General features: G+C 45.8%; 1 protein-coding gene across 3 annotated transcripts in view; it reads left to right on the forward strand.

Annotated features, from left to right (window-relative positions):
* The window catches only part of LOC144128437 (uncharacterized), a 50,833-nt gene that overhangs the window by 14,814 nt on the left and 8,083 nt on the right, over positions 1 to 27,936 (forward strand). For 2 of the 3 annotated variants that reach the window (XM_077661836.1, XM_077661835.1), the window contains exons 9-21: positions 577 to 4,470; positions 4,704 to 4,813; positions 5,025 to 5,117; positions 5,863 to 5,978; positions 7,401 to 7,563; positions 7,773 to 7,916; positions 11,033 to 11,201; positions 15,802 to 15,920; positions 16,552 to 16,855; positions 17,417 to 17,478; positions 18,339 to 18,518; positions 20,933 to 21,061; positions 22,064 to 22,197. In XM_077661836.1, the coding sequence (XP_077517962.1) occupies positions 577 to 4,470; positions 4,704 to 4,813; positions 5,025 to 5,117; positions 5,863 to 5,978; positions 7,401 to 7,563; positions 7,773 to 7,916; positions 11,033 to 11,201; positions 15,802 to 15,920; positions 16,552 to 16,855; positions 17,417 to 17,478; positions 18,339 to 18,518; positions 20,933 to 21,061; positions 22,064 to 22,197 (5,617 nt within the window). The remainder of the gene's footprint in view (positions 1 to 576; positions 4,471 to 4,703; positions 4,814 to 5,024; positions 5,118 to 5,862; positions 5,979 to 7,400; positions 7,564 to 7,772; positions 7,917 to 11,032; positions 11,202 to 15,801; positions 15,921 to 16,551; positions 16,856 to 17,416; positions 17,479 to 18,338; positions 18,519 to 20,932; positions 21,062 to 22,063; positions 22,198 to 27,936) is intronic. The other variant, XM_077661837.1, reaches the window with a different exon arrangement.

Genomic DNA, 27,936 nt, shown 5'->3' on the forward strand with positions numbered 1-27,936 from the left:
TTTGTCATTTACATGACAGGTGTATGACAGTTTTACTTATATATGTATTTCCTTTGTTTTTTACTAATTTTCTTGATGACATGAATTTTATGTGAGGAAGTTGTCATTTTAGGAGTTTAGAAAGATAAAAGGAGAATTGATTAAACCATAGGCAAGGCTTTATTTAGAATAATACACTCCCAAATATTTATATGCTCTCGCCTAGATCTTTCGCACTTTTGCTCTAATGAAAGGAAAATCAGTTTTTAAGCTGTTTTGGTTTGTTGACTGCATTGAAAAAAAATGCATGTTGCTGGCCACATGTGTAGCTATCAGCACGCCCATAGTATTCCCATCCATTCAAATCACAAGAATGACCGGGTCTTGTTTGTTTTGTGAAATCCTGCAGTTTTGGCATGGCCTGTTGACCACTATGTTGTTGATAAATTTTTGTGCTAGGGTATTCATCGGTTTTGTTGTTGTTGTTGGTCATGCTGCATGGTTTAGTTTTCTTCTGCTGAACCCGTTTTGTGTTTTGTTTTCGTTTGTTCCTACTTCCTCCATCCTGGTTCTTTAATACCATTCGGAAATGAGAAGAGCACACAAAGGCATCACCAGTGAGGTACAGCGACAGTCCAGACTACGTGAACTTGCGAAACCTTCGTTGTGATCCCGAGTTTTTTCATGAAAACCAGCAAAATACTTATGCGCCTCCAAGCGGACGAGGCCAGAGACCTTTGCGCTCTTGTCTGAGCCAACCAAACAATGACAAAAGGCAGCCACCTTCACTGCGTGAGCGAGCGGGCACTAACTGGAACCAGCCGTCGACAAGAATGGAGCAGAGCCCAGTAGCAGATATTCACAGCGAAACCCCGCCGTCATACAGTCAACATCGCGACCCTCACAACACAAGTCACCCACGTGCCTTCAGTCCATTTGAGAAGCTTTATTCCAGCGAAGACCAGAACAAGTGTTACGCTGAAAACAGCCGCCCTGTTTTCTATGACACCACCACCACCACCACATACACCCATTCTGACAGGCAGCTGAGCCCAACTAACATTCTCGTGCAGCGAGGCAACCAGAGCGCAGCTTCAAACAGCCATGTCAGCAGGGAAAGGATCCCGGAGGTGAACGAGCACGAGGAAGCCAGGCAGAGGAATTATTCTTCGCCAAATCCTTCCTCACAGTTAAGGCAGCAAAATGACGACTCGCTGTTTCTTGAGGAAAAGATTGTGGCACGCAGTAAACCATTCATAGCCTCCCACGATGGCAGCGCCCAGGACTTGAGAGGTACCCTTGGACGTCACAGTGCACGCTTGTCTTCTGATGAGCGCAGTGCCACGGATCACGAGGGCAGTCTTTCAAGATCTGACCGGGGCCTCACTAGTACACGACCCAACATGCCTCAGGAAAAGCTCTACGGCAATGCTGATATGTGGCGTCGCAAAGACAGCCCCAGCTCTTCTCTCCGGCCACCGCAGCAGCCTGCTACAAAAGGCCCTGACGAAGAGGAAACATTTTACATCAAAAAGGAAGACTACTACAAAGCTTCGCAGATGTTCTATCCAAAGCAGCCTGCTTCAAAGACACTTCTGGGTGCTGTTTCTGACTTAGAGAGTAGTAGTGGCAGTGGTGCAGTCGAAACGGAGACATTTGACAGTCGCTACCGCAGAAGCTCGGCCACGCCGAAAAGTCCACAGTGGCAACTTGACAAGGATGTTGGCTTGCCTCTTCCAGATAACCTTGATCTCTCTTTTCAGTCAACAAGCAACAACTCTGTGTTTGAAGCATCCTGTGAATGCCAGACGCCTGGGGACCAGAGCCCCGAGCTTTTCCAAGGCACGCTGCGGCCAAATCGAACTTATGTGAGGGATCGTCAGCCCCCCTCTAAGAACCCTGCACAGCCAACTTTGAAAGACCTTGGCACTGACACCGACAAGTTTTCTGAAGCTACCGAAGTGAAGACGCCCGTCGGGAGCTCCAGCTTTGAAGAAATGCGTGCTGCATACCAAAAAAAAAAAGAAGCTCCGCCCACAAACATAGTGCAGGACAGAATAAAGTGCTTTGAGCCTAAAGATCTCGAGAAGAGTCCCAAGCTTGTCGAAAGTGGCCAAGAGGACTGGGAGGCTGAGGACAAGAGGCGCCTTGGTGAGAAAAACACGCCAGCGGCTTGTAATATTGAAAGTCAGCGGGATATTGAGTTCAGGACCAGTGCAGCTGACGCAGCTAAGATCGATTCACTCGCAAAGTATGGCAGCACATCAATTTTGGCAAGCCTTCACAGAAGCGCTGAGTTGAGCAAAGAAAGCTCCCAGTCGGTGTACTCTGAGCAGATTCGCCAAGAGGCAGTGTTGAAGTCTGACACCATGCCTGTGCTTAGGCACTGCCCGCAGCAGTCCCCTCCCACCAGCACATTGCAAACGAAGCCCACCGAAGCTCACTATCTTCCAATGGGCTGGCTGACAAATGAGGCAGATTACGTTTCTATGAATGTTGATCTCAGTCCCGGTTGTTCACTCGAAGAGCCCGTCTACAATGAGCCCATGCTGCCAGTCACTAGCTACGCGCACGAGTCGTATGGAAAGTCATCGCTGGCTTGCCAGATTTTGAAAGCTGAGAGTTCGGGCTCAAGCAGTGACGGTTCTACAGAAAACATTTACGAGCAAGTTCAGCAGACCGTGGAAGATTCACACACACTGCCATACACCAGTTCTGGGAACACTGCCCAACCTAAAGGGGAAAGCCCACCGGTTTACGAAGAACCATATCGCCTGATGCCTTCGCAGCCCGAAAGCAAGCCACCTGATAAAGTGAAAAGCCACGAACTGTATCTGAAAGATGGAAGCAAGCAGTTGGTGAAGAAAGCCATCCCTGACTTGTTGCACCACGAAGAAGTCAAGGACTCAGGAGCTTCAGATGCAGATGATGAGGCCAGTCGGGCTGACTTTGACACTGCGACGTCGTCTCTGCCTAGCTATCAGAAGGAAATTCTGAATGACCACATGTCTGCTCTGCCTCTTCGGTCACCAGCACAACCTTACTTGCCCGTTTATGCGTCACATTCCACAAAATACTCATTCAGAAAGTCAGAGGATGGAGCATTATCAATGCAAAGTGCAGACACTTCGAAAGAGTCTGAGAAGCGTGTTACCAGCCAGTCTTCGAAATTTGTCTCATTTGCAACAACGACCACATTGTCAACCTCCAAGGTAAGCTCTGACGCATTTGCCAAAGTTCCTTCTTACCAGACTGAGAGCAGGCCCACCAGTATTGGCTTGTTGAAGAGCCTCGATGGGGAGACTAGCTCAAGTGAGGCTGGCTCAAGCTTGACAAGCACTGTGCTGAAAACGAACAGTACAGACACCCCACTTCGTGGTATGTCGACACAGGGAAACTTCAGCCAGGTTTCGTCACCTCTCCTATCTACCGCCCCCGATGTGCTGCCATCAGAAGTTCGAAGTGTGGTCTCAGAATCAAACTCCAATAAGGCACTGAACAGCAGTAACAACAGTGCACCGTACTACTACTCTGACATCTTTGGCGACAAACTTGGGGCTATTGGGAGTCCGCCAGTGCGGCCAGCTAGTCAACAGTCGCGCACGACACCCAACATGCTCAACAACACTCGGGATGTGATGCCTTTATCATCTCATTCCAAGGACCATGTCGGTCGAAAGGTCAACAAGATCTCCACTCCTGCGGCGCTGGGCAGCGTAAGTCACACTCGCACGCTTAGTGAACCACAGTCGACAGCTGATCTGGAGAACACACTGCGAGGACTGCTCCACCCGGCCAACACCCGCAAGTTCTCTGACGCAGAGCGCAACAAGTATGTCGCCGGCCACACACTTGAGAAGACGTCGCACATGTCACGCTCGGTGCTCAGTCACATGCGCAGCAAACAGCAGTCATCGGAGAAGAGCCATGCCATGTCCGAGGAACACGGGGGTCTCCCCGACAGACATGACTTTGAAGAAAGTGGCAGCCGATCTCGCAGCCCTGGGAGAATGCTGCCAAGGCGTTTATCCCGCTCACTGGAAGACATTATTGACAGTTCACCGGCAGTAGCAGAACATCATGCAAGCCGCAGCAAGACGCCCGTGATAACGATGGACTGTCAGGATGAACCTTACTATGAGAATGTTGGGTTTGGGAGTGCCCGTACGCAGGCATCGCCTCCAAAGCCTCTCAGTGGAGCCAGCCCTCAGGTGTCACCAGCGAAACACAGTATTTACGATGGTGAAGACCTGTGCCGGGAGTTCGTGGCTGCCGGTATGTTGAATGATCCGCTGAGGCTCCTAGGGAAGCCTACACCGGGACAGCAGCTTTCACCTGAGAGGCAAATCAAGACGGCGGGTTGCGTTGGTGACTTTGCACAGCAGGCGGGTTCACTGAGCGCCAGCCTGTCGTCACTCAAGCTGTCCTCACCCGAGCGCCAAGAGGATGCCTCCTCCTGTCCCAATCGTAGCAGCACCCGAGTTGATCCAGGTAACTGCATTTTCTCGTCATGCCAAGTTCACTGCTTCCTCAGTTTGTGAACATGCTTACCCAGCAGTTTTCATTACAACTTTGCTCTGCAAATACTCACCTGCATGACCTCATTTGTTTTTTGGTGTGCATGTCGCATGCAGTTTTCATTATTGCTTGCTCCAGCTGTGAGCAAATGACAGCCTTTGCTCTCGTGTCTTATTTATGCTATTTTGTTTGTTTTTTTACCACAGGTAAACGCTGCTGGTCAAACGACTTCCAAAAGTCAAGCGCTCAAGGTGATCTGTACAGGCACAGTGTCGACAATTTGTATGCCCGTGGAACTGAGATTCAGCCAAAAAACGTGAGTGTACATAATGCTTAATGCACCAATGTAAATTCCGATGAGAATTTACTGTTACAGCACTTGATGTAACCCTCTCCTGCTTCAGCAGCACTGCTGCCTGCAGTATTTCTAACAAGTAAATAATGAAAGTGTCTTTCTCTAGAGGTTTGCCTCCTGCTCTTAGTGCTGTGACCCCAAGCGCTTTTTTTTTTTTTTTCGCTTCCCGCAGTCGCCTGCGAGAGGCACCACTGAGCCCGCGCATCCATCCAGTGTGGTCAGCCTCAGCCATAGCATTTCAGCGGGAGATCTACTTGGAAAGAGTGTAAGTTTTAGGGTGCCATTTCTGGGACCCTTGTTGAGATCATTTTGTGTTTTTTATTTGTTTATTGCCACTCCTTTAAATTTTGGTGATCATTTGCCATTTAAAGGGACACTGAGAACAACTCCATACAACTTTTGTTGTTAGTAAAATCAATTCTGTGGCTTTTTCCAGCTCTGTTGCTTTTTGTTGTGCATGAAAAGACGTAATTATTGCTGAGAGAGTGGGACTTGAAAGTGAAACGCTTTGTTTTGCTGGCCACTCAAGTCAAACTTGTGGTGTCAAGTTCCCACCATTGGGAAATGAATGGCGTTGTTGCCTAGCCTCGGGGGAACCGTTTACAAGATTAGCCCTCATGTATTTGCAGTTTGCTTGTGAAAGCAGCCAGTGGTGGAGATGTCTGCATTTCCTGTCTTGGTCTTGTCAAGCTTGGCTCTACTTTTAGTGAAAGTAGCCTCCTCCTTGTTACTTGAAGTCGGTAATCCGTTGATAGGGGCCAACTTAAATTTCTCTTCAGGGCCCTCTTGAGCACTTTCGTGCTTGTGTCTGGTGCTGGAAGCCAGCAATACACTGTGCAATGTGGTTCTAGGAAGAATTGTGATTCTAGTAGGTTTTTACAGGTTGCCAGAGGGTGTGGCTTTGACTCCCCTACTACCTTCTTGCATCATGTGTTGTGCTCACAGTGTCAGTTTCTGGCTGCATCTTTTCTTGCTCTTTTTCTAATGTTTTCGTTTTTTTTTATTTACAGCATGAAGAGCTGGTCCTGTTACTGATTCAGTTGAGAAGAAGTCAGAGCAATTTACTGTCATGCCAACTTCAGTGCAAGGAAGAGATGCATGAACTGAAGCAGAGCCTTGTCCAGAGGTTTGTGTCCTGGCGGTTCAGAATCCTGTTTTTTTTTTTTTATTCTAAAAGCTGGATTGATGAAAAAAAGATATGTTTTCCAGTTTGTTTTCTGTTCACTTAAGATAGGAGAAGTTTTGAATTCGTTATTTAGGAGCTATTTTCTTTTATATGAAAGCTTCAAAGGCACATTCAAAGGCACATTGTCATTAGTACTGGAGCAATAGTTTATGCTGCTGCTGCTGTAGAGGTAGTCTCATGATATGCACCAGAATTTAAAATAAAGGTAAACTGTTCCAAAGAAATAAATTAACTTTATGTTGTTGGAAATTATCTATACTAGCTACTGATATTTTTCTTATTGCTGCTGATGAAGCTACTTTTTAAGCAGCCCTGAGTGCTCTTTTGTCCATTAGAAAGCTAAGTGCCATGAGAACCATTTTGCAGCTGTGTTTTGGATCACATGCTTTTAGTGCAGGAGGACATAATTGATGGAAACTTACAAGAAAATCTGAATTCTGTGTTGTGGTGCACCTGGCAAGCCTGAACACACATTATTTAAATCAGAAGATGGTTACCTGGCCAGTGGCACACAATGGGACATTTCCACCATGCTCACCATCCATTAAAAACCATGCTGTCTCTATTACTGCAGTTGTCATGCCTTTTGCTTGGCTCTTTCTTGTCATGGGCATGTTGGCTGTTGCTGAAAAGTGCCTGTGCTTCAGAATTTATTCCGTCCTCATGAAATAATGGGTTGATGTATATTCAAATAACGCTTCTTACTATCATGGGGTTGCCAAGTTAAAGGGTCTACCTACATTCATGGCTGATCTATTTTCAAGCAGATAGAGCAGGTATGCATTTTCTGCAAGGCATGCTCAGACGTATCATAGGCAGAACCACTGTGGTGGTTGTTAACTGATGTCCGTCTTGAACGATAATTGGTCACACATCTTGTACTCATGGTTAGGTGCGTTATTGAAGAAATTCCATGAGAGTTCTCTGTCTACTGCTGCCATGTTTGCAATCGACACAGGCATGCTTTTGTACTGAGCCGGAGTTCCCAGGTTTGAACCAGGCTGCGGTGGCCGCGTTTCAATGAATGCAAAGGCGCCCGTCTGCTGCGAGATGTCAGTGGCGCCCCCCTATGGCACCTTTTTTTTTTCCTTTCTTTTTTTCACTCCCACTTTCCTCCCTTCCTTTACTGTGCAGTTCGGGTGTCCACCAAGATGTGAGACAGATGCTACCTCATTTCCTTTCCTCAAAAACCAGTTTCTTATGGCTTTAAGTTTACCATGCTGCGACTTTGGCTGTACTGTTATCCACATAGGACACCATTCCTTCCCAATTGTCCTTACCTTGTTAAAGTACTTGCACTGTAGTGATATGTTGCTTGAAAATGTGCAACTGCTTCCATTCTCACCCCTTCAACTTTCGCAGTGGTACTCAGAGCAGCGCTGCAGACGTTCAGCGGCTGGTTGGTCTTCAGCGGAGCCTGAATGAGTTGACGAGAAACCTCGACCTGACGCAACCTCTCATCAGCCTAGTTGAGAACATGGTCAAGCTTGGCAGCCTATACAACGTTGCCGGCATGAGCAAACAGGTTTGGGAATGACTGAAAGTCTTCTCTTGTATTGGACGATTGTTTTGCGCTGGTACTACTATTCTTGATGTGCTTATGTGCCACCAAGGGATGTGTTGGGGGATTAATCTTTACGCGTAAACGTGCAAGTGAATTCAAGCAAATCTAACTTGCTGTGAATTGCTGAAGTGTTTTTTCACTTTTGATTTGCTTTTTTTCTCTTTCCTCAGACCAAAAAGACAGACGAAGGTGAGGATTACCGCTACGAGGACACTTACGCAGACACCCTAGAGGCAGAGACACTGGAGAAACAGCAACAGTTGGTCGAGAAGGAAATACTGCACATCCAGAAGATGCTCGCTGAAAGCACTTCGGTAAGTGGCCGTAGCTGTGCTGCCAGCGGTCATAATAAGAGAGGACTCGTGGATCAGGTCGCAGAAATCTAAAAAAAAAAATAATCAGATTTTATGCTTCATCTCACAAGTTGTTTGCAGTACTGTGGAAGGTAGAGCTCTTTCGTCCAGTCAGAATCAGGGAGGACAAATAGTCCATCGAATAAAATTTGTCTTTTTGTTACTGTATAAAATACATTGTGTGCATTAAGTTGAAGATTGAAAATTTGGACCCCTGATTTTTCAGACATTTTTGTTCGGATTATTCAGACTAGCCACTAGGCCTAAATATATAGGCCAACACCAGCGGAGCGCTTGCTTAGGCCATTTGTTGGTTCTTATAGCTTCACCATCTTCACCTTCTCACTCTGGGCCGTTCATACTGTGGGTGCAATGCAGCTCCTGAAGCAGCGGGTTCGCTTTGCGTCCAGACTTTGTCTCACGTCCGTTGGCGATATGAAGAAGGCAGTGCACCCATCCTACACCGAGCTTGTGAAAGTGGTCGCTGCCCGTTGTCAGTGTACACGATGTGCGGTGAGATTTAGTCATGAGGAGCTTCAGAATGCACATACTAACTACTAACGCCTTCCTCAGGCAAATTAGCGATAAGTTAAAGTGATTTTTTCAAGTGAAATTTTATTTTTTGGACGTTTCCGCAGCCCCTAGAGAGTCTGAAAAATCTGTTGTCGACTGTATTGCCACTGCAGAAGTGCTGATGATGTCACTGCAGAAGTGAGTTTAGCTTCAAGATGTGCTAAGAGTATCCCTGGACGTAACAGGAAGGTGCTCTGGGGTAAAAGGCATCACCATTGGCCATTTACACTATGTTTTCTCAGAAAATTCTTGTGGTCACTCACTGACCAATGGCAGTGTTATCCAGAGCAGCCCTGCCCATATGGAGGCTCTTGTGGAATGTGCAGTTTGCTGTGATGCAGTCTGGGTTGCCTAGGCATCAATGCACTTTTGATGGTGGGTTCAGCAAAATGTCTCAGGTTATTATTATTATTTCATTTTCTTAAATTTCTTTGAGAATAGGCTTATCTATGGCTTCAAAAATTTGTGCTCACCAGGATATTTTCAGACTGTGTGCATTACTTTATCGTCAATGCTGGGACTGGTATGCATCCTAAATTTGCCCAAAATTTGTCAGATAGTTGTCCAACTTCCTGATGACAATAGCTACAATTATTTTGGTCAGTGCATGTTAAGGAGCCCTAGATAGTAAATACAGTAGAAGCTCGTTAATTCGAACTCAAAGGGGACCGGAACATTGTTCGAATTAAGCGAAGTTTGTATTATCGAATGGGCGCTAGACTGAGTGGTTACAGCGCCCCGTTGCGCAGGCAGAACCCGGAGCACTCACATCTAGACTCGTTATCACGAGCTAGGTGCTACTACACGCTTGTGGCGGGCATATTCTGAGAATTAAATGCATCTGGTCCTAGTGGTAAATGAAATTAATTGATTGGCCAGTTATGCGCCAGAAACAAGTACTGGAATGCATTCGCGTGAGCATTGAGCTTTAGTGCAGGAATATATGACACTATTTATGCTCCAAAACATGTTTATTTATGGGGTAGGGTTGTCAAAATTAAAAGTAATCGGTGAAGTGCATTTGCTTGCGTTTCTTCTGCCGAGACTCCATCAGCATCATCTGCAGCTTGCCCAAAGCGTCAGAGTTCTCACTGACAGAGAAGTGGCGTGCTGCAACATCGAGTGCCGGTGCTACTTCACGTGCACTTAGCGGTGGCATAGTCTCGTTGCCGCCGTCGGACTCGTCACTGTGGGCTCTTCTCACCGCACGTGAGCCCTGGGAGGTCTGCTGGGAGCATGCAGCCTCAATTATATCGGGGTCACTCAAGGGCTCCAACCTCTCCATGCTGCTGACCATGTAGCTCGTGCTCGCGGCACCAACGAAAGCCGTCATCGCCCGAACCACCATACTACACTGTTTACACTACGTGATCGTGACCCAGCGACTGCGGCACAACGAAAGCCTGGAACGGCTCGCGCCGAAGCATCAGCGGCACGGGCAAGTGCTCCGGCAGCAAAAACCTGCTACGGCATGCACCGGAACACGGGCTCCGTGAGCCTCGTGCACTAGGCTTTTTTTTTCTTTTCCATTGTTTTACATCTCTGGTAAATTTGGAGCGTGTTCTACTTGCTATGGGTCACCTCTATCTACAAGGAGCGGTGTCAACTAGTGGCTCCTAGTTCGAATTAACCGTAGTGGATGCCAATTTGTTCGAATTATCGGGAGTTTTCCCCCATTGAAATACACAGGGCTGTGTCGGGACCCGGGTGTCAGTTCGAATTAACGAGCTTTTACTGTATTAATTCTTAGCTTTCCGCAATGGTGTTTGTCATGGTCCTTGTGTAGCTTCAGGAGATTAAACCATGCACATACTACATACACATACTGGGTGTTTCACCTAAGCTGTTCTGCAGTTTTTAAAAATAGGCTTCTTGAGTTAAAAGAGGGCTTTTTTCAAAAGCCTAGCATTGTCAATGCTTTAACGCATCAGAGTTAAACTTAGGAGTGCAAAGTAACAGGCTGGTTAACTAATATTGAATAGTTAGCTTTTTAACTATTACTGTTAGTCTTCTTATCATTTTAGAGGTGTGTAGCCACTGAAAGTAATATTCATATCAGTTTTTAGAATTTTTTAAATGCAGTTACCCTCAGCGGTGTGGCCCAACAAATTTTGGCTATTTCAACAAGTTACATGCACTGGAGGGGTTGCTTTGCCTGCAAGGTTCTCAAAAGCGCATGTAATATTAAAAAGTTAACTTTTCAATATCAGTTAACTAGCCTACTAATTGGCATGTCTTTTCTGTATAGTGATGTGCTGCATTGTTGATAATGCTATGCGGAAAAAACCACCATTCTAACTCAGAAAGCCTATCTTTAAAAGTTGCAGAGCATCTTAGGTGAAACACCGGGCATATTGTTCTGTCATGACAGCTGTCATGTGCCCAGAATAGGTAGAACAGGAAAAGTCAGCCAAGGAAGGGAGCTTTAATTCATTTCACCCATGTTGACCCTCAGTGCGTGAACTCAATGCAGCCATTAAATGTTTTTGTTTTTGTTTTTGAAGTGTGGCAGCCCACTCAAGGATGACCTGGAGGTGGAATTGAAGAGGCTTCAGAAAATAGTGAACGACATGCTCCAGAGGAAGAGCAAGATGTCCACTTCCCCAAACATCTACCTGGATAAAGAGCCTGAAATGAAGGCCAAGCCATCCGAGCCAAAGTTGAGCCCTCCTGGTAAGCATAGCAAATAGAGCATTTCTCTAAAAATGACACCTATCTTGTTGCCAGGAGTGCGTGCTGAGTATATGCTGGGCCTATGGCTCATTCAGCTCAACCTCCACTCTTGGAATCAAGGTGTCAGAGTTTCAGTTCCTTGATCCCTGGCTTGATCAGCAGTTGCAGGACGTGTTTTAGTTTTTTTTTTTTTTTTGAGCATCAGATGTTTTTGGTTTCCGCTCTTGGCTAATTCACATGAAATCACAGCGAACCTGAGGAAGAACTTATCAGAAGACTTCCCAACTTATCCGTTCGAATGGTGGCGAGCCAAAAAAAAAAAACACGATACTGCCCTGGGCAGGATGCAGAACAGCACTGCCACAAACAGCGAAGCTCCGTGTTCTGACACGTTAGACCTGCCACAGGCTGGCACAGTGAATGTTTTAACTGGCAGCCTTTCGTGTCATGTGTTCTCATGTCGTCTTCCTCGTCTTTCATCTACTCGTTTCACCCTTGCTAATGCTCGGGGTCAGTAGCGCTACCACCGTGGCCATGTATTTGAGCTGACTGAGTCAGCCAGAAAAGCTCGACTGTGTTGACAATGGTAGCTTTATGTAGCTGCACATGAGAGTGCTAGGGCACAACAAAACATCGAAAGCATTGAGGGACGCTCAGCACTTTGCCTACCATGAAAAGCGAAACCACTGAACCGTGACTGATGGTACAGGCTCTTCAAGCTGCGAAACAGCCAAGGAGACCACGCATGCTGCCTGATTTGAATAACGGAACTGGGCGAACACAGTGTATAGTAGGTTCAGCAGCCAAAGGCTCTGCCCTACCGTTGTGTGGCTACCGCTGTCTATAAGCCATCCTAGATGCACTACGCCTTTCCTGTGATGCATTTGATGCTTATACCTACTACTTTCCGCAACGAGATATGCTACATTTTTTTTGTTCTATTGCCCAATGACCAGTGACTGGCTGTGTTTGCAAAAGCTCTCATGGAGTCGCTACATTTTTTTTGTTCTATTGCCCAATGTCTAGTGACTGGCTGTGTTTGCAAAAGCTCTCATGGAGTCTGGTGCCATAGTCAACATATCATTTTTTTTTTTTTTTTGAGGGATGGTCCTGATTTAAAGACCCATTCCCCCTTTCCTTTCTAGCTTTTTATCTTTCCGGCACCCGGCAACCATTACGCCAGCAGCAGGATAGCAGGGCACTTTGCTACTAAGTTGAGGCCTGAGCACTTATAACAGTTTTAAGATTAGTTTGGAGATAGATGCCGTTGCTGTTTGGGATAACATATACCATATATAACTCATATAAGAGCTGCACCTTTAACTTGGCAGCCAGTAATTAAAAAATAAGAAGGTCAGCCAAAAGAACCACGTCATGTCTGGATAATTTTGCCCATGCAGTACATTATGCTAGGACTCGATAGACGATAGCTGCCTCCAACACTCGGTACGACCACACGTGTCCCTTCTGATGAGGTGTCTAGCACTGCTGCATAATTTTCTGACATCGGCTTGTTAGGAACTGCATCCATATGGTTCATGCTAGAAAAAAGGACTTTTGGTTTGTCTATTTAGTCACTTATCTTATTAGTCTCTGAATGTAGAGAACATACAATATGCAAGAAATTCTGCATAAAAGCTCAAGGTGCAGTGTTAGCGCAGCAGTCACTGGTATTGAGACTGGGCAGTTAAGACTTATCCCCGACATTTGAATTCATTTACGCTATTTGTTATGGCATTCTCTTAAATTAAAACAGTATTTGTTGTACATGAATTGTAGGTCTAAATGTCAGCAGCCTGCCTTCCCTCCAACTTTGGTCACCATTAGTGGGGGAAAATTAAGGCGAGATGTCTGAAGCTGAGAAAGTACAGTAATGTTTGAGCATCATGCATAATGGCTATGGCTGTACTGTTTTCAGTAACATCTGTCCAGGGCACATGCACCTGTTAAAAGAAAAAAAAGTTCCTCTCAGTTTTCACTACGTAATTAGTGTTAATGAAACTGCAGCTTTTCTTCAGTACTGTTCATCTCAGAAGCCTCAGTAAATACAAGTAAGCACTACTGAATGCAGACCCATAAAACATTGTGCAGCAGCAGCAGCTGGGTGTGTCTTGTTCGGTGAAATTACGTCGTCTCTGCCGTGGTCCGCTTACTCCTTCTGATGCTCACCCCCTTGCTCATTTCTCTCGGTGCTCTCATCATGCCGGACGCCTGCGTTGTATGGATTAATTGCATTGGCATTATGATGTTGTTTTTACTACAGAGCATACCCACGGTTTTGATTGAGCTTTGTGTGCTTTGAGTCTGTCATTTACTGTCGTATTACTTCTTTTCCCTTTTATTATCACTTCATTTATTACTGTAAAAACCCACGTACAATACGAATCCGAATATAATATGAGGTGAAATTTTAGAGACGTGAAATGGGAAAAGAAAAGATTAACCCACATATAATACGAGTGACAAAAGCACGGAGAAGACATTTATTGAAATCAGGCCCAGCACTTCAATCACTTTCATCTTCAGCAGTGCTTTCTTCGGACATTTCTTTATCCGCCAAATCACCGTAGAGGTACTCACCTTCTGTGCCATCGAGGGCGTTCGATATGCCGCACTTCTTAAAAGGACGGCGCACAAGGTCCTCTGGGATGGTCGCCCACACGTCCACAATCCCTTTGTACAGCGTGGCTGGCGATGCCTGATTCAGCCGCCCGGTCGGCATCACTGCAGGCTCACCTGTGCGCATCCACTCTGCGTAGCACCGCTTGATTGCTTCCTTGAAGAGTTTGTTAACACAAACATCAAGAGGCCGCAGTTGTCAGGTCATCCCACCCGGGATCATGACGAGTTCACTGCCGCAGTCGTGTAGCAGCCTCTTCACAGCGTCGGCCAAATGGCAACTAAACGCATCCAGCACGAGGATGGACGGGAGAGACAACTGTGTACCTGGCCGCCTACACCACATGGACTTTACCCAGTCGAGGACAAGACTCTCGTTCATCCAGTCTTTCTCATGGCCTAGTGGGCCATTCTTCGGGCCGCGAAAGCTTCATCGCATCTTGCTGCTCATAAAAAGGGCTTCCTTCTGTCATCGCCATCCGCGAATGCTTCCCTCGGTGACACCAAACTGCCTCCAGGCCGCACTGTTGCTGATGTTCTCAGCAGCTAAAATCACCTTTTTGCTTGAAAACAACCTAGTACTGTTTTCGTGGCCCAGACATCTTGCTCCTTCACTACAGAAAAATTAAGAGTGTGCACTTCGCAAAGCGTGGTTTACACGTGAGCACGTTCGCTGTCAAGCTGTGCACTCAACAACTCAACAACAAAGAAACGACACCGTGGTGGTCGTGGCCACTGTCGGACCATAGCGCTAGGGTAACGAAGCCAAACCGTAGCCAGCATAATAACAAAGCTAAGCCGTAGCCATGCAGCAATAACTAAACGAAAACTTCAAGCAGAACTTTGAAAATTTTTGCTTGGATCTGCAAATAGTACGAGGCTTAAATTTAGGACGCTAATAATAGAAAAAAAACCTCGTATTATACGCAGGTTTTTACGGTAAACAAGCGAGGCCAATTGGCATTACAGAGGTTAGTGACAAATATACAACACATTAAGCTAAAACAAGAAACTCTGCAGGAAAACAAAATACAAGTTGTTAGTCTCCTAATTATACAATGTTAGCCAGGGCATTTTTAAAAAATTAACGGTCTTCAGTGGTGGCTCTCAGTCAAGGAAGGCGGCTCAAGTCCTGTGATATGCATCGAATAAAACTTTGGGAACAGTGGTCAGTACAGCAATAATTCTGACTTTGTGGGAGTGGTAGTCAATGCAGGCAGAATGATAGATATTATATATAGGATTAGATATTGCCAAGTTCATTGCGCAGGTGTGTGTTAGGAACTGCATTTTGTGAAATAGGCAGAGGCGAGAAAAATAAGGGCGAGAAGCATGTGACAGTGGACTTGGGTTTATTTCATGGTAGGGGGCTGGCAGTCTGATTGTAATTGTAAAGATTGAATCGATTGGAATTATCCTGAGCAAATTCAAGTAAGTTGGCTAGCTTTTCACAGCCCGTGTTTCATACAGAGGAGGTGTACTCAAGTTTAATGCGGACTAATGATTTATAAACAAGCAATTTTAGTGATATGAGAGCAGAAGAAAAGTTACGAGGTATCTGAGCAGTCAATTAGCATTGTTTATTAGGTGGATAATATGAAGGACCGTGTTAGGGCCGACGTGATATGTAGTACTGCAAGGTAGTAATAAGGCGTTACTGACTCGAGGCTAGTGTTATTAAATTGGTAGACTGCTGGACGTGACTCAGTACAGAATACATGCAAAGCTTTGAATTTATTGCTGTTAAGTGTCAAAACAGTGGTTGCACCAATCAAGAATAGCGTCAAGATCAGTCTATAATGTGTTAACGTCCCTAGTCATTAGTAATCTAGGCAGGGTGTCTGTTGCTTTTTTTCATGGGCTCAAAAGTGTGTTTATGAGGCGATCTGTCCATCTTATACACATATATCACATAAATCAATATAAGTGAACAAAAAGCTCGTATGTTCTCAGTGCTAGCACATCATGTTTCTGTTTTCAGCGAGTGTTCCGGAGCGCAAGCGGCACCAAAAGACTTACTACGAGACAGACCTGGACTCTTCGGTGACGAGCAACCTTGCATTAGACAGCCGACCAGTATCGTTATGCGATGTGGTCAGTGTGAGTTGACTGACTTTACTATAACACCTTGGCATGAACAGTGTTTCGTCGTTCCCTGCCCTGCTGTCTGGTTTTGCACGGAAGGAAAAAAAAAACTATTTGGTATTTTCAACCTTTTGCAGTTTTACCAGCCAGCTTTGTTACAGTTGTATGTGACCTTGGCCTTAACTGTCACATGCCAATGAGCTTGCCTGTCACCGTGTAGACCAAGAACAACACAGCTGGCGTTTAGTCTGCCACCAATATGTGTTGAGCGAGCAGAATGTGTGAATATCAGCTATCATCTTTGCCAATGCGTATCCGTTCTTTCTGTGGCCCACACGGCTCCAGTACATAGAACCTGGGTTTTGGACGAATAACGTTGTAGATTATAGGGAGAAGCTTATAGGGAATATTTAGCCCCATTTTCTAGGCGATGTCTAGAAAACCAGGCAAATGTACCATCTGAACATAAGGCTGGAAAACTGGGCTGTTCTGATGACTTCAGAACAAAGGAAAGGTTGAGAATGATGGAAATATCAACCAGAGGTTGCATACATGGTTTTGTTACTGTTGGGACTCCCAAGGTACAATGCATTGTAATATGTGCTTGGCTTTTTCTGCTTGCTTTGCCCGGTTACACCATGCGCAGGCCTCTCAGATTGCTGATCTGGAGTCTCCGAGCTTCTCCCCAGAGCCAAATGAGATGGCTGATGACAGGTCCTCCTACCTGACACAAGACATCAGCAAAGCAGACGACCGGACAAAGAAGTTCTACGGGTTGCTGCCTCGCGACCGTGCACAAGAGATCAAGACCGTGCGCATCGTGAAGCGCGAGTCTGAGCGCCGGAACAAAGGCAAGGACCGTCGTAAGGGCGGTCTCGACGACTCCGTGTTCCCCTGGGTGGTGGAGGAAGGTGACGCAGTCTTCTGCAACGAGGAAGAGGAGGAGAACGGTATGTAATTTGTTCTCGCTTTGTGAGGATAGATCCGTACAAGGAGAACTGCCATATAGTACCTTTAAAGACACAGGATGAGCGTAACTGCATTCTGTTTTTATTAATGCGACAGTATTAGACTTCACATGGTGTGATTTTGCATCCTACGGTAGTCACAGAAGTTGATGATTGGTCGAGAGGGCAATGACATCATATGCTTCTGCATACGAATTTTGTTTGTTAGGAAATTTCGGATGATACAAATTTTTCGCGACCTCATGCGATTCATATCATCGGCATTCTACTGTATGCAGAACACTTTATGGCAAAATACTCAGTGGCTGTGAGTGGATTTCAAACCCGTAGCACTGCGAACAGATCAGTTTTTCCTGCCACTGTATTAGACGACTTTGTCATCGCCGCAGCCGAACCTGCCATGTGTTTAACGGCCAGTCTGTCATGCCAAATGCATGCCTACGGCATGGGTATTGCTTCATGATGCCTATAAATGCTTTGGAAGCAGGTGTTTGTGGTAGGTGCTGTGTTCATCTTTTTACTTTTGTTCTTGTATTTTCCCAGAATCTAGAACAGCTCCTGCAGACACTGCTGGATCAACATACGAGTCTCCATTCGAAACAAAGGTGACCTCTCGAATTCTTCTTCGTCTCAAAGCTATATGTGCTCAATGGTTCACTTTGCAATGAAATCCATCTGAAGTGTTTTCATAGCACTGAATAAACTCTTCCTTGCTGCTTTTCTTTTTTTCATTTTTATGGCATATGACTGCCTGTGCTACATGTAGTTAGCTCCAGAAAGTTTTGCACAAACCAAACTTGTGTTTTTTATTTCTGGTCCTCTTTTGTATTCGTTGGCTACTTGTGCTTGTAAAAGGGAGATACATATGTTCTTCATATGGGCTTTTCATGACTTTGTTTTCCCCAGCAGCAGCATGCTGGACATTTCTGGCTTTTATACATACTGCAGTTTAAATGTAATGTAATAATTGTTGTCCTAACACTTTCAACACAAAGGTTAGTAAATGATATTTTGTAATATCTTTTTGTCAGAATGCCTTTGCAAATGCAAGCAGCCTTGGAAGGATGGTTTGTGGTGCTAACTTAATTTGGTAATGACAACCTGTGAATAATTCAGCACTGTGAATTCTCGTAAATTAAAACTTGCTTAGTTCAGACTCCTGGTTTCTTCGTACTGAAGCTAGCTTTGGTCCTGTCTATATCAAGCTTACTAAAAAGGCTCTTCTTAATTCGAGCGCAATGTAATTGGGACACATTTTCGGTCTCTTTTTAGTTAAAATTATTAGGTAACTATCGGCTGATAAGACTATTGAAACTCCATGTGGTTCGTGTATGCTCCTGTGGGGGCTGTCTGTGTCTTGCCTTGTATGCTTGCCTTCTCTTCTTGATGTTTAAAAATGAGCTTTGATCTGTTGTGCTCCTCTTTTGGTCTTGTAACCTTGAGAGCCAAGGAACTGTATATGCAGAAGCCACCTCAGGACAGCACCTCAAGCTCAGAAGACCGGAGCACCAGTTCATCGTCGTCAGACAGCACGTCATGTGGGCAGCGCACACCGGTCAAAAACGAGTCTCGCCGCAACAAGCGCCGGCACTACACCATCTCTGGAAGCCATCCTTTTCTGGAGCAGCATTCACCTCCCAAAATGGTGAGCTTGGTAGCCTCTCACTACTGCCTGCTGCTTCCGCTGCTGTCGTCGCTACCCAGGAATTTCATTATTTTTAAGGCTGCCAGAACACAAGCTCTTTCCGTTTTTCATTTCAAGCAAGCCAAGCGATTTGGCTGGTCTTTTGGTGCCTTGGTGGTGAACTGACTTTGATGTTGCCTTGACATCACTCTTTCCTTAGCCCTTTCAGGCTGTCTGTACACTACTGTGTACATTGCAAATGACCAGCTTTTTTTGTAAATGTGCTTCAGCTAGTGGTGATTTTTCTGCTTCAGATTTAGCACTGTTGGTATTGCAACTGGGATGCTCTTTCATGTTTGCTAGTGAACGCAGTGAATAATGTTTTCAAGAACAGTCACGTTAGTAGCACATTCACTGCCATTTTCATGCACAGTTTTTTCCACTATTAGTAATATCATTTTTTATGTGTTGTTAGCATGATGTGCATCTTCAAAAGAAAATGTGATCTTCCATGACCTCAAGTAGATACTCGTTTGACAAATCCTGGACAAGGTTGCTGGTACATTTTAGCTGGCATATAACTTATATCTTGAACTTATATGCAACTTGCTCCCTGGCCTGCTGCTATTTCGCATGTACCAGGGGAAACCCTAGGGATCATTAAGGTGCCTCTTGTTCCGCAACATGGTGTTGACCTTTCAAGTGTAGTTGGTCTCTTTTGGGCAAATTCATCATAATTTCTGTGTTGTCTAGCGCATTCATTTGCAGTTTATGGAGTTTTGGGCCTTCAATTCTATCTTGTCTCGCTGAGAGTGCCAAGAACGACGGATAAGTAGTCACCATTTTTGAGATCGTTTAGCGATCCAGCCATTCATTAGCTTACTGAGGTGCATATTTGTGTTGTCATAGCAGCAGCAGGGTAAACTCAGCCACATTGTCTGCTCGAACTTTTACACATGTCTGATGGTGCACGCAATGAAAATGCTTCTGGCGTCACATACGTGAAGTGCACAATAAAACTGCAGAAGAAAAATCGTGCCATTTAAAAATTATATGTAGGCACTTGATTACTTTGACTTGAGCTCTCAAAGCGCCAGGCGTGCATGTTCTGCCATACTGTATTTTCTCGAATCTAGGCCATCCACGATTCCAAGCCGACACCCAAAAATTTAAAGGACAAATAAAGAAAATTCATCGAATGTAAGCCGGCCGAAAAAAGAATTCAGAACTACAGCAGGGGCAGCATACAAACGGCATTTAGTATTTCCACGAACCTGCTTCCACTCACTCGTCCTTATCATCACTGTCCTCTTCATACAGTGCACAATCTTCTCTGCCATCGAGTGCATTGGAAATACTGCACTTGCAGAACAAGCACAACCAAGGCTGCAGTGATCCAGCTAGCTACGACTCCTAGCGACACTAGCTTGATGTGGCATGTTGGAGTTAGCTCATGCATCTCGCTGGTCCTGTGGAATGTCTCACTCTTTTGCCAGCTCTCTCACTTTGGCCTGTAGCACTTCTGTGGTCACTGGAAGTGCCGCTGACCTCCGCGATTTCACGAACTCCGCCAGTCTTGATTTCACATCGGGATGGCGGCCTCTCTTTGGACCTGTGAAGTCCCTCCTCGTTGAAACGCAAGCAAAAATTTCATCATGCTGCCCCTCCAATGGCGAACATTTTTTTCGCCCATGCCAACTTCCTGACTGGAATACAATGACATAATTCTCGTACCTAAAATATCAGCCTAGATTCGAACAAATACGATACATTGATGAAATGCTAAACTGAGACATTCGGTGCCTGCATTTACAGATGGCAATGGATCCGGCATCTGTTGCATATGCTTTTGCATTCATAGCACAAGAGAGGTAGTGGGCTACAGATGTGTGGTGCTATGTTAAACGCAGCAGGGGTAATTTAAAGCGCCACAGCAAAATAATCTTTTGCTTTCCCTGGACGACAGATGCAGCTTTTTAAGGTAATCTTTTCAAGACGCACCTGTTCGGGCTTGAGTTACAGCATGCAACTAGACATTTGATGCCTCACAGAAACCTTTGGAGGAGGGACCTAACTTGATTGCTTGACGGCCAGCTGTTTGTACCAAGATTGTCTTAATGCCGTGGAAGCCAGAACTGCAGGCAGCTTACTTGAGCTGCTGACCATTGTGATCTGAAGAGCACATGTCACACACAGGTCAAATACTTTTTCTCACACATAGTCAGTGGACTGGAGAGCATGGTAGGCCTCCAGGAAAACTGTATTTGGGAGAATTGAATAGCGACACTTGAAGGTATAGCGAATAGCGACACTGCTCTGGCCAGGATTGAACCCGCATCCTTTGGTCAGCAGCCAAGCATCATAACCACTGCAGCACCGTGGCATCTGCTTGTTTTTGGCTTCAAGTGATATAGCATGAATTTTCACTGGTGCAGGCTGCCTGTCTGCGGTCTCGTGATGACATGGACATGGAGCGGTGCCTAAGGACAGTCAACACGCCTGACATAGTGCGCTCCACCATCAAGAAGTCTGATGTTTACGACGAGCAGACCATCGACATGCAGGTGAGCTTCTCGCTTGAGCTTGCTGCATGGACAAAGCCTTGCTTTATTTATCATTGTCGTCTTTGCTTGCAAGCATGCTGTTGCCTTACAGAATGACATGTCAGGGGATTTAAAAGACAGATGTTTGTCCACTTTAATGTGGAACAGAGGCTGAGTTTCTGGTCCCGGAAGGCATGATAAAGGCGGAGAGAAAGATAGTGAAACAAGATACACTATAAGATTGGCAAAGGCTCTGCCTGTGTTTATGCTGGGGAAAGAGTGTAATGCCTTACGTGCAGACTGGAGGAACTAGTAAAGGAAAACTGTAGTGATTTATTTTTGCTACCTTCTGGCAAGCGTAAGCAGCAGTAGAACGTTGTAAAATACTCAGGTTTAGTACTTATCACATTCAAATCAGTGAAGACTGCAGACTTTTTGCTGTGTAGTCAGCATAAATTTAAACTCGTTGTCTGGGAATTCGGCAAAATTCAAGGATTTGAATGTATGCATGATGCCTGTAGGTAAAGCATGCCAAGTTTTTGGCTCTTGCATTTACAATTACTGATTAAGGGTGGACGTGGGTCTTGAAATGATCAAAAAATGCAAAAATTTCGATTTTGCAAAAATGGCATTTTGGGATCAATACACTCTCAAGTTCCTGCCTAAAAAGTTTCAAGGTCTAAATTCGACCTCCAACTAGTAAAATATCTATATATTTCACGCCTGTGAAGCCCGGAAATGGTAATTTTGGAGCGAAATGCAGCAGGAGCTCTCACCCGTCGCTTCCCACGATCGCGTCTTGGGTCGCCGCCATCTTGGTTTCGTTTGAAAGCTGGGCCCCTTCCCCATCGCCTGGTATTACTCACTACTGTGAAATATTTTTTGGAACGTCCACGTTCTGCAAGTTTGTCTGCCTGTATTCCCCACCTTCATGTCCGTTGGAAGTAACTGGCACCCAGTGACAGCGTTGTTCCTAGTTTGCAGTTGCAGTTCTAAACAGACCTCTTTTTGCTGTGTTTCCAGATTGGCTTACCACAGAAAATCCTCATTCCCGAGCGGTACATCGAGGTTGAGTCCGAGAATGTGTCTGCTGTGGAGCAGCTTCGAAGAAGTCTCAAGGCAGCCAACATTCGCAAGATGCTCACGGAGACTGTTGGGTATTTACCATCACTGCAAAATGTCTATGTATTCGCAGACCTGAAAAGAATCGAAGCTAAGAATGGTGGGGAAGGATTGGTATGGGGGGTGCTTGCATGCAGTAAATGTAGCTTCCATACAAAGCCAGCTCTAATGACTGTACAGTAAAAGCTCGTTAATTCAGACTTCACGGGACCGGGAAATAAGATTGAATTATCCGATGTTCGAATTATCGAATAGCCTCGAAAAAACTGACAAGAGCCATTTGTATTACGGTATATGTACCGTATTTACTCGCATAACAAACCCGCTCGCATAATGAACCCACCTAGCCCCAATTTTTGCTTAAGAATTTGAAAGAAAAAAAGCGCCAGTCGTTAACGCTTCCCTTCGTTTCGCACCGTCACGGTCCACAACGCATTTCTTGGCAGTGCGCCAAGATGCTGCGCAGCGATATCATCACGGTGTGTTTACCTTTTGATGTTAGCTCTAGCAAGGGGGAGAAGCGAACTTTGCAGAGTGCCAGCGCTTGTCCGGTTGTGCAAACCTCGTTTTCAGTACGTTCGCCTTAAGGGCGACCCACATAGAGCGAACTAGCGCTGCGGATTTTGAGTGGCGCGGCGGAACGCCGCTGCACCTCCGCCGTTCAGCACCACAAATGGCGGAAAACAGGTGGCTCCCGCCAGGATTTAGAAACGGCGTGATTCCATATGCTTAGTAAAGTGCTGAAAAGAACAGCTGTGCATTTGCAATTAAGCTATTATTTATTCAGTGACGACAAAGAGGACGAATTATTCTTTGTGACCCCTTTCTGAACCAAAATAGTTAACCTGTTTGAACCTCCCACGCTTCCTGATGTCAACCGTCGCGTAGTGGCTAAGCCTAGCAGGTTTGAAAATCCAGAAGCATTCTGAAAATTTGGCGCGTTTCATCGCTAAAATTTTGTGCTGCGGGCATCTTCAGACAAAGCGAAAGCTTCGTGTGACTTGTTTGCCGTGAACATGAGGCACAGTGTAGCGGCAACGACGAGTTCGTGGTGAAGCGAGAGGCTGCTTCGGCAGGCGTGGCAATGTTGTAGAAGTGGGCAGAAGTCAGATGCGGTCACGCCCTGATTGGTCTGCGCTGATAGCCCATGGGCCAGAGGCTGACCGCCGGGCGATGCTAAAAGCTGGCGTCATGATCGCGGCTGTCCGCGTGCTTACGTTGGCGACTGATGGGTGGAAAGATGGACGGCGCTCGCAAAAAAAAAAAAGAAGTTTCTTGCACGTAATTTGTAGCGCCCGTCCGAAGCCAGCCTTTCCTGGGCATTGGCTGGGACCGCGCTGACAGTATTTATCCGTATTTCCATATTAACAGGGATCGAATTAACGAGTACTTAGCTGCGAGTTTCGGAGGTTGCACGGAAATAGGGTAGGCAGCCGCCAGCCCCTACCCTCCGGCGCCGCCGCGCCGGTAATGGCGCCATTTAGGCTTTACCCACTCTTCCACAGTTTTGTCTGGTTCCGTCTTCTGTTCCCTGTTTAGGATGTGCACAGCCTCTAACTATGCGAGGTGCTTTTTTTTTTTTTTGGCCACGTGCTGTGTGCCAAGCTGCCCAGACACAGCGGCACGTAGTTCGAATTATCCTTAGCGGAACCGACTCGCTTTCGAATTGACGGGCTTTTTTAAACACAGATCTCTATGGAGCTTGGCCGGACCAAGTAGTATAGTTCGAACTATCCGAAAATTCGAATTATCCAGGTTCGAATTAACGAGCTTTCAGTGTAATACAGTGACCAGGTGAATGGTCTTGCTTCCTGATGTACATACTTAGTTTTGTTCAAGGCTAGCCCTGTCTTGCATGAGTGTACATGAAGACAGAAGTTGTAATGAGAGTAAGGATGTGAACGTAGAAGACAGCAAAAGCCATAATGCTGATGTGTTTGCACAAAGAAGCCATAGCCAATAGGAGTGTAGTCCAGAAGCCAGCAAATTGTTTTTTTGTGTGTGTGTGTGTGTGTCTTTTGCTCGTGTGTTTCATCACAAATAGGGCTGATATGGAGGCTACAGTGGCAGCGTTCATAGTCTGTCCAACATTTGCAGACCCACATTTTTACTGCACCCACTCATCATCACTCTCAAAGCGATGCACTTTTTGTTACTGTTAAGCCCACTTGTCGTAGCCATCTCTAAACTACAAATGCGCACTGCGTGGTTGCCCTCGCAAAGCAGTAGGCAATCATTAAGAAACGAATTTTGAGTGTACAAGGCCCAATTGCAGTGTTCTGTGGGCTCATGAGCTAAGATTGGATGAAACCAAACAGACTTCAACAAAACTTGAAAGTATAGGCATGCGAATACAAAATTTTTGGTTTTGGAGCGAGTACAAATAGTAAAAATTGGTTGCAAATTGGGTAAAATATTTTAAAATATGAGTTTCAAATGTCAGTACAAATGCTTTTCCACAAATTACAGCTTTGGAAAGAAGCAAACGTACTGAAAACAAATTTTGCTTTCACCAATCATCACCATAATTTAGAATACCTGTAGGGCTTACTAGGCATTGAGAAGAGAAATCATGTACAGTAGCCAACCGATTTTTCGTACTCCAATAATTCGGAGCTGCGCGATATTTCGGACCTTGCTGAGGAACTGTCATGCACCTCATAGGAACGTGTACATTTTATGACCGATGGTTCGGACTCTGTGCAATTCAAAAGTTAGATTTTTCGGACTAAAATAGATGCCAGCAGTACTGTGGAGATTGTTTTCCAACCGAAAGGTAACTTTTTTGGCTTAATATAGACATGAGCGAGAATTGCTGTCGTAACCAACCAGTTCTCCACCACTGTGAAAAGTTCCATCTTGGATTTAAATTGACTCATTCCAGCGGCCAATCCAACGGAATGTTTGTAAGGCTCAAATAGTTCAAACAGTAAAAGTGTGGTGCGAATTGAATAGTATAGCGAATACAATCGAACCTCGCTATAACAAAATAGTTTATAACGAAGTAATGGATATAACAAAGGAATAGCAATTCCCTTTGAACAGGAACAGTGCTGGGATATTCATAGTGTGGTGGCACAAAAACGGGGAGGGATGAAGCTGTGGCATCGAGTAAAATCTAGCTGTCATGATGGCTTCGTGGGATTCATCCTCATACAGATCTACGAGAGCCACAACTGAATGCACGAGCTAGGAAGTTTAAGGCACTTGTTGGCTAATAAAATCACATCATCTGGGACTGATGGAAGCTCCTGGCAGAGTTTTTAGATGGCGCCCGCCACCCTTCGCCTCCCCTTGGAGCCGGCACTGCCCTTGGAAGCTCCCGTAGAAGTCCATGTACGGTAGATCTAAGCGATATAAACCCTGCTGATACGAATTTCAGGATGGTGCAAATTAGAAAAATTCCGTGGCTGAAGTGCATTCATTATTATGTACAAAATTTCAGGTGTTCCAGACACACTCCTGCATCGTTATGAATGATACAAACGCAGGAGCCACACACACTCAAGGTGTGCTAGCACCCCAACGCCAACATCACAATCACCAGTCATGCTGTACTCGCCACGAACAATGAACGGGGGTGGACGGCTCGCACATCGCCAATGCCATGATCGTCAGGCTTGTATTGCTCACTGTGAGCATTAGGAAGTAACGCGCAGCTCGCATGACTTTAACGCCAAGATGATCAGGCGTGTATTGCTCACTGTGAGCATTAGGCAGCAACACGCAGCCCGCACATGAGCAACGTCACGATCGCCAGTCGCGTATTGCTCACTGTGAGCATTAGGCAGCAACATGCAGCTTGCATATCGCTAATGCCACGATCGTCAGGTGTGTATTGCTCACTGTGAGTATTAGGCAGCGACACGCAGCCCACACATCGCCAATGCCACGATTGTCAGGCATGTATCGCTCACTGTGAGCATTAGGCAGCGACACGCAGCCCACACATCGCCAATGCCACGATTGCCAGGCATGTATCGCTCATTGTAAGCATTAGGCAGCAACATGCAGCTTGCATATCGCTAATGCCACGATCGTCAGGTGTGTATTGCTCGCTGTGAGCATTGGGCAGCGACACGCAGCCCACACATCGCCAATGCCACGATTGTCAGGCATGTATCGCTCACTGTGAGCATTAGGCAGCCACACGCAGCTTGCATATCGCTAATGCCACGATCGTCAGGTGTGTATTGCTCACTGTGAGCATTAGGCAGCCACACGCAGCCCACACATCGCCAATGCCACGATTGTCAGGCATGTATCGCTCACTGTGAGCATTAGGCAGCCACACGCAGCTCGCACATTGCCAACGTCACAATCGCAACCAATGGCACACAGACCACACATCGTGAACACCGCGATCGCCAGTCACACAGTTCACACTGGCGAGTATTGAGTGATGGCACACAGCTGTAAATTAATGCTGTTAGTAAACAATTTTTGTGTAGGTTTCTCTCATGCTTCAGCATGCAGATTTTGGTTGTTTTTTGGTGGTACAATAGAAGCTCGTTAATTCGAACTTACAGTTAATTCAAAGTGATCCCCGGGTCCCTGCACAGCCCTGGCTATTTCACTCGATAGGGGAAAACTCTCGATAATTCGAACAAGTCGGCATCCGTTGCAGTTAATTTGAGCTAGGAGCAACTGGCTGGCACCGGTCTTCATAGATAGAAGTAGACCCATAGTGCGTAAAACACGCTCCAAATTTACTAGAGATGTAAAACAATCGAAAAGAAAAGAAAGCCGAGTGCACGAGAATCACGGAGCCCGCGTTCCGGTGCATGCTCTAGCAGGTTTTCACTGCCGGAGCACTCGCCTGCACTGCTGATGCTAGGGCGGGAGCCGTTCCAGGTTTTCATTGTGCCGCAGCGGTCGCTGGGTCACGATCACGTGGTGTAAACAACGTAGTATGGTGGTTTGGGCGATGACGGCTTTTGTTGGTGCCGTGAGCGCGAGCTACGTGGACAGCAGCATGGAGACGTTGGAGTCCTTGAGTGACGCCGATATAATTGAGCCTGCATGCTTCCAGCAGACGTCACAGCGCTCATGTGCGGTGGACGCAGCCGACAGTGATGAGTCCGATGGAGGCGACGAGACTATACCACTGCCAAGTGCACATGAAGTAGCATCGGCGCTCGATGTTGCAGCACGCCATTTCTCTGTCAGTGAGAACTCTGGCGTTGCGCACGAGTTTTGGGCAAGCTGCAGATCATGCTGATGGAGTCTCGGCAAAAGAAAAGAAATGATTACTTTTAATTTTGACAACCCTTGCCCATAAATAAACATGTTTTAGTGCATAAATAGCGTCATATATTCCCAGCACTAAAGCTCGCTGCTCATACGAATGCATTCCAGTATTTGTTTCTGACGCATGACTGGCCGATCAATTTATTCCATTTGCCATTAGGACTGGATGAATTAAATTCTCAGAGTTTGCCCACCACAAACGTGTAGTTGCATCTAGCTCGCGATAACAAGTCTAGATGTGACTGCTTCGGGTTCTGCCCACGCGGCGGGGCGCTGTGACCGCTCATCCTAGCGCCTTCCGATAATTCGGACTTTGCTTAATTCGAACAAATTTCCAGTCCCCATCGAGTTAGAATTAACGAGCTTTTACTGTACGAATATTTTTTGCGACTCCATGAGATTTGTATCAGCGCAGTTCTACTGTATTTGATATCTCGTTCTTACAAATTGAAATTTTCTTACAGTATAACAAACCGCCAGTGAACCCCACTGGCCTTTTGCGCATGTCAGTTCTTAATGGGGCC

The sequence above is a fragment of the Amblyomma americanum genome, chromosome 4, assembly GCF_052857255.1.
Source record: "Amblyomma americanum isolate KBUSLIRL-KWMA chromosome 4, ASM5285725v1, whole genome shotgun sequence".
Classification (NCBI taxonomy): Eukaryota; Metazoa; Arthropoda; class Arachnida; order Ixodida; family Ixodidae; genus Amblyomma; species Amblyomma americanum.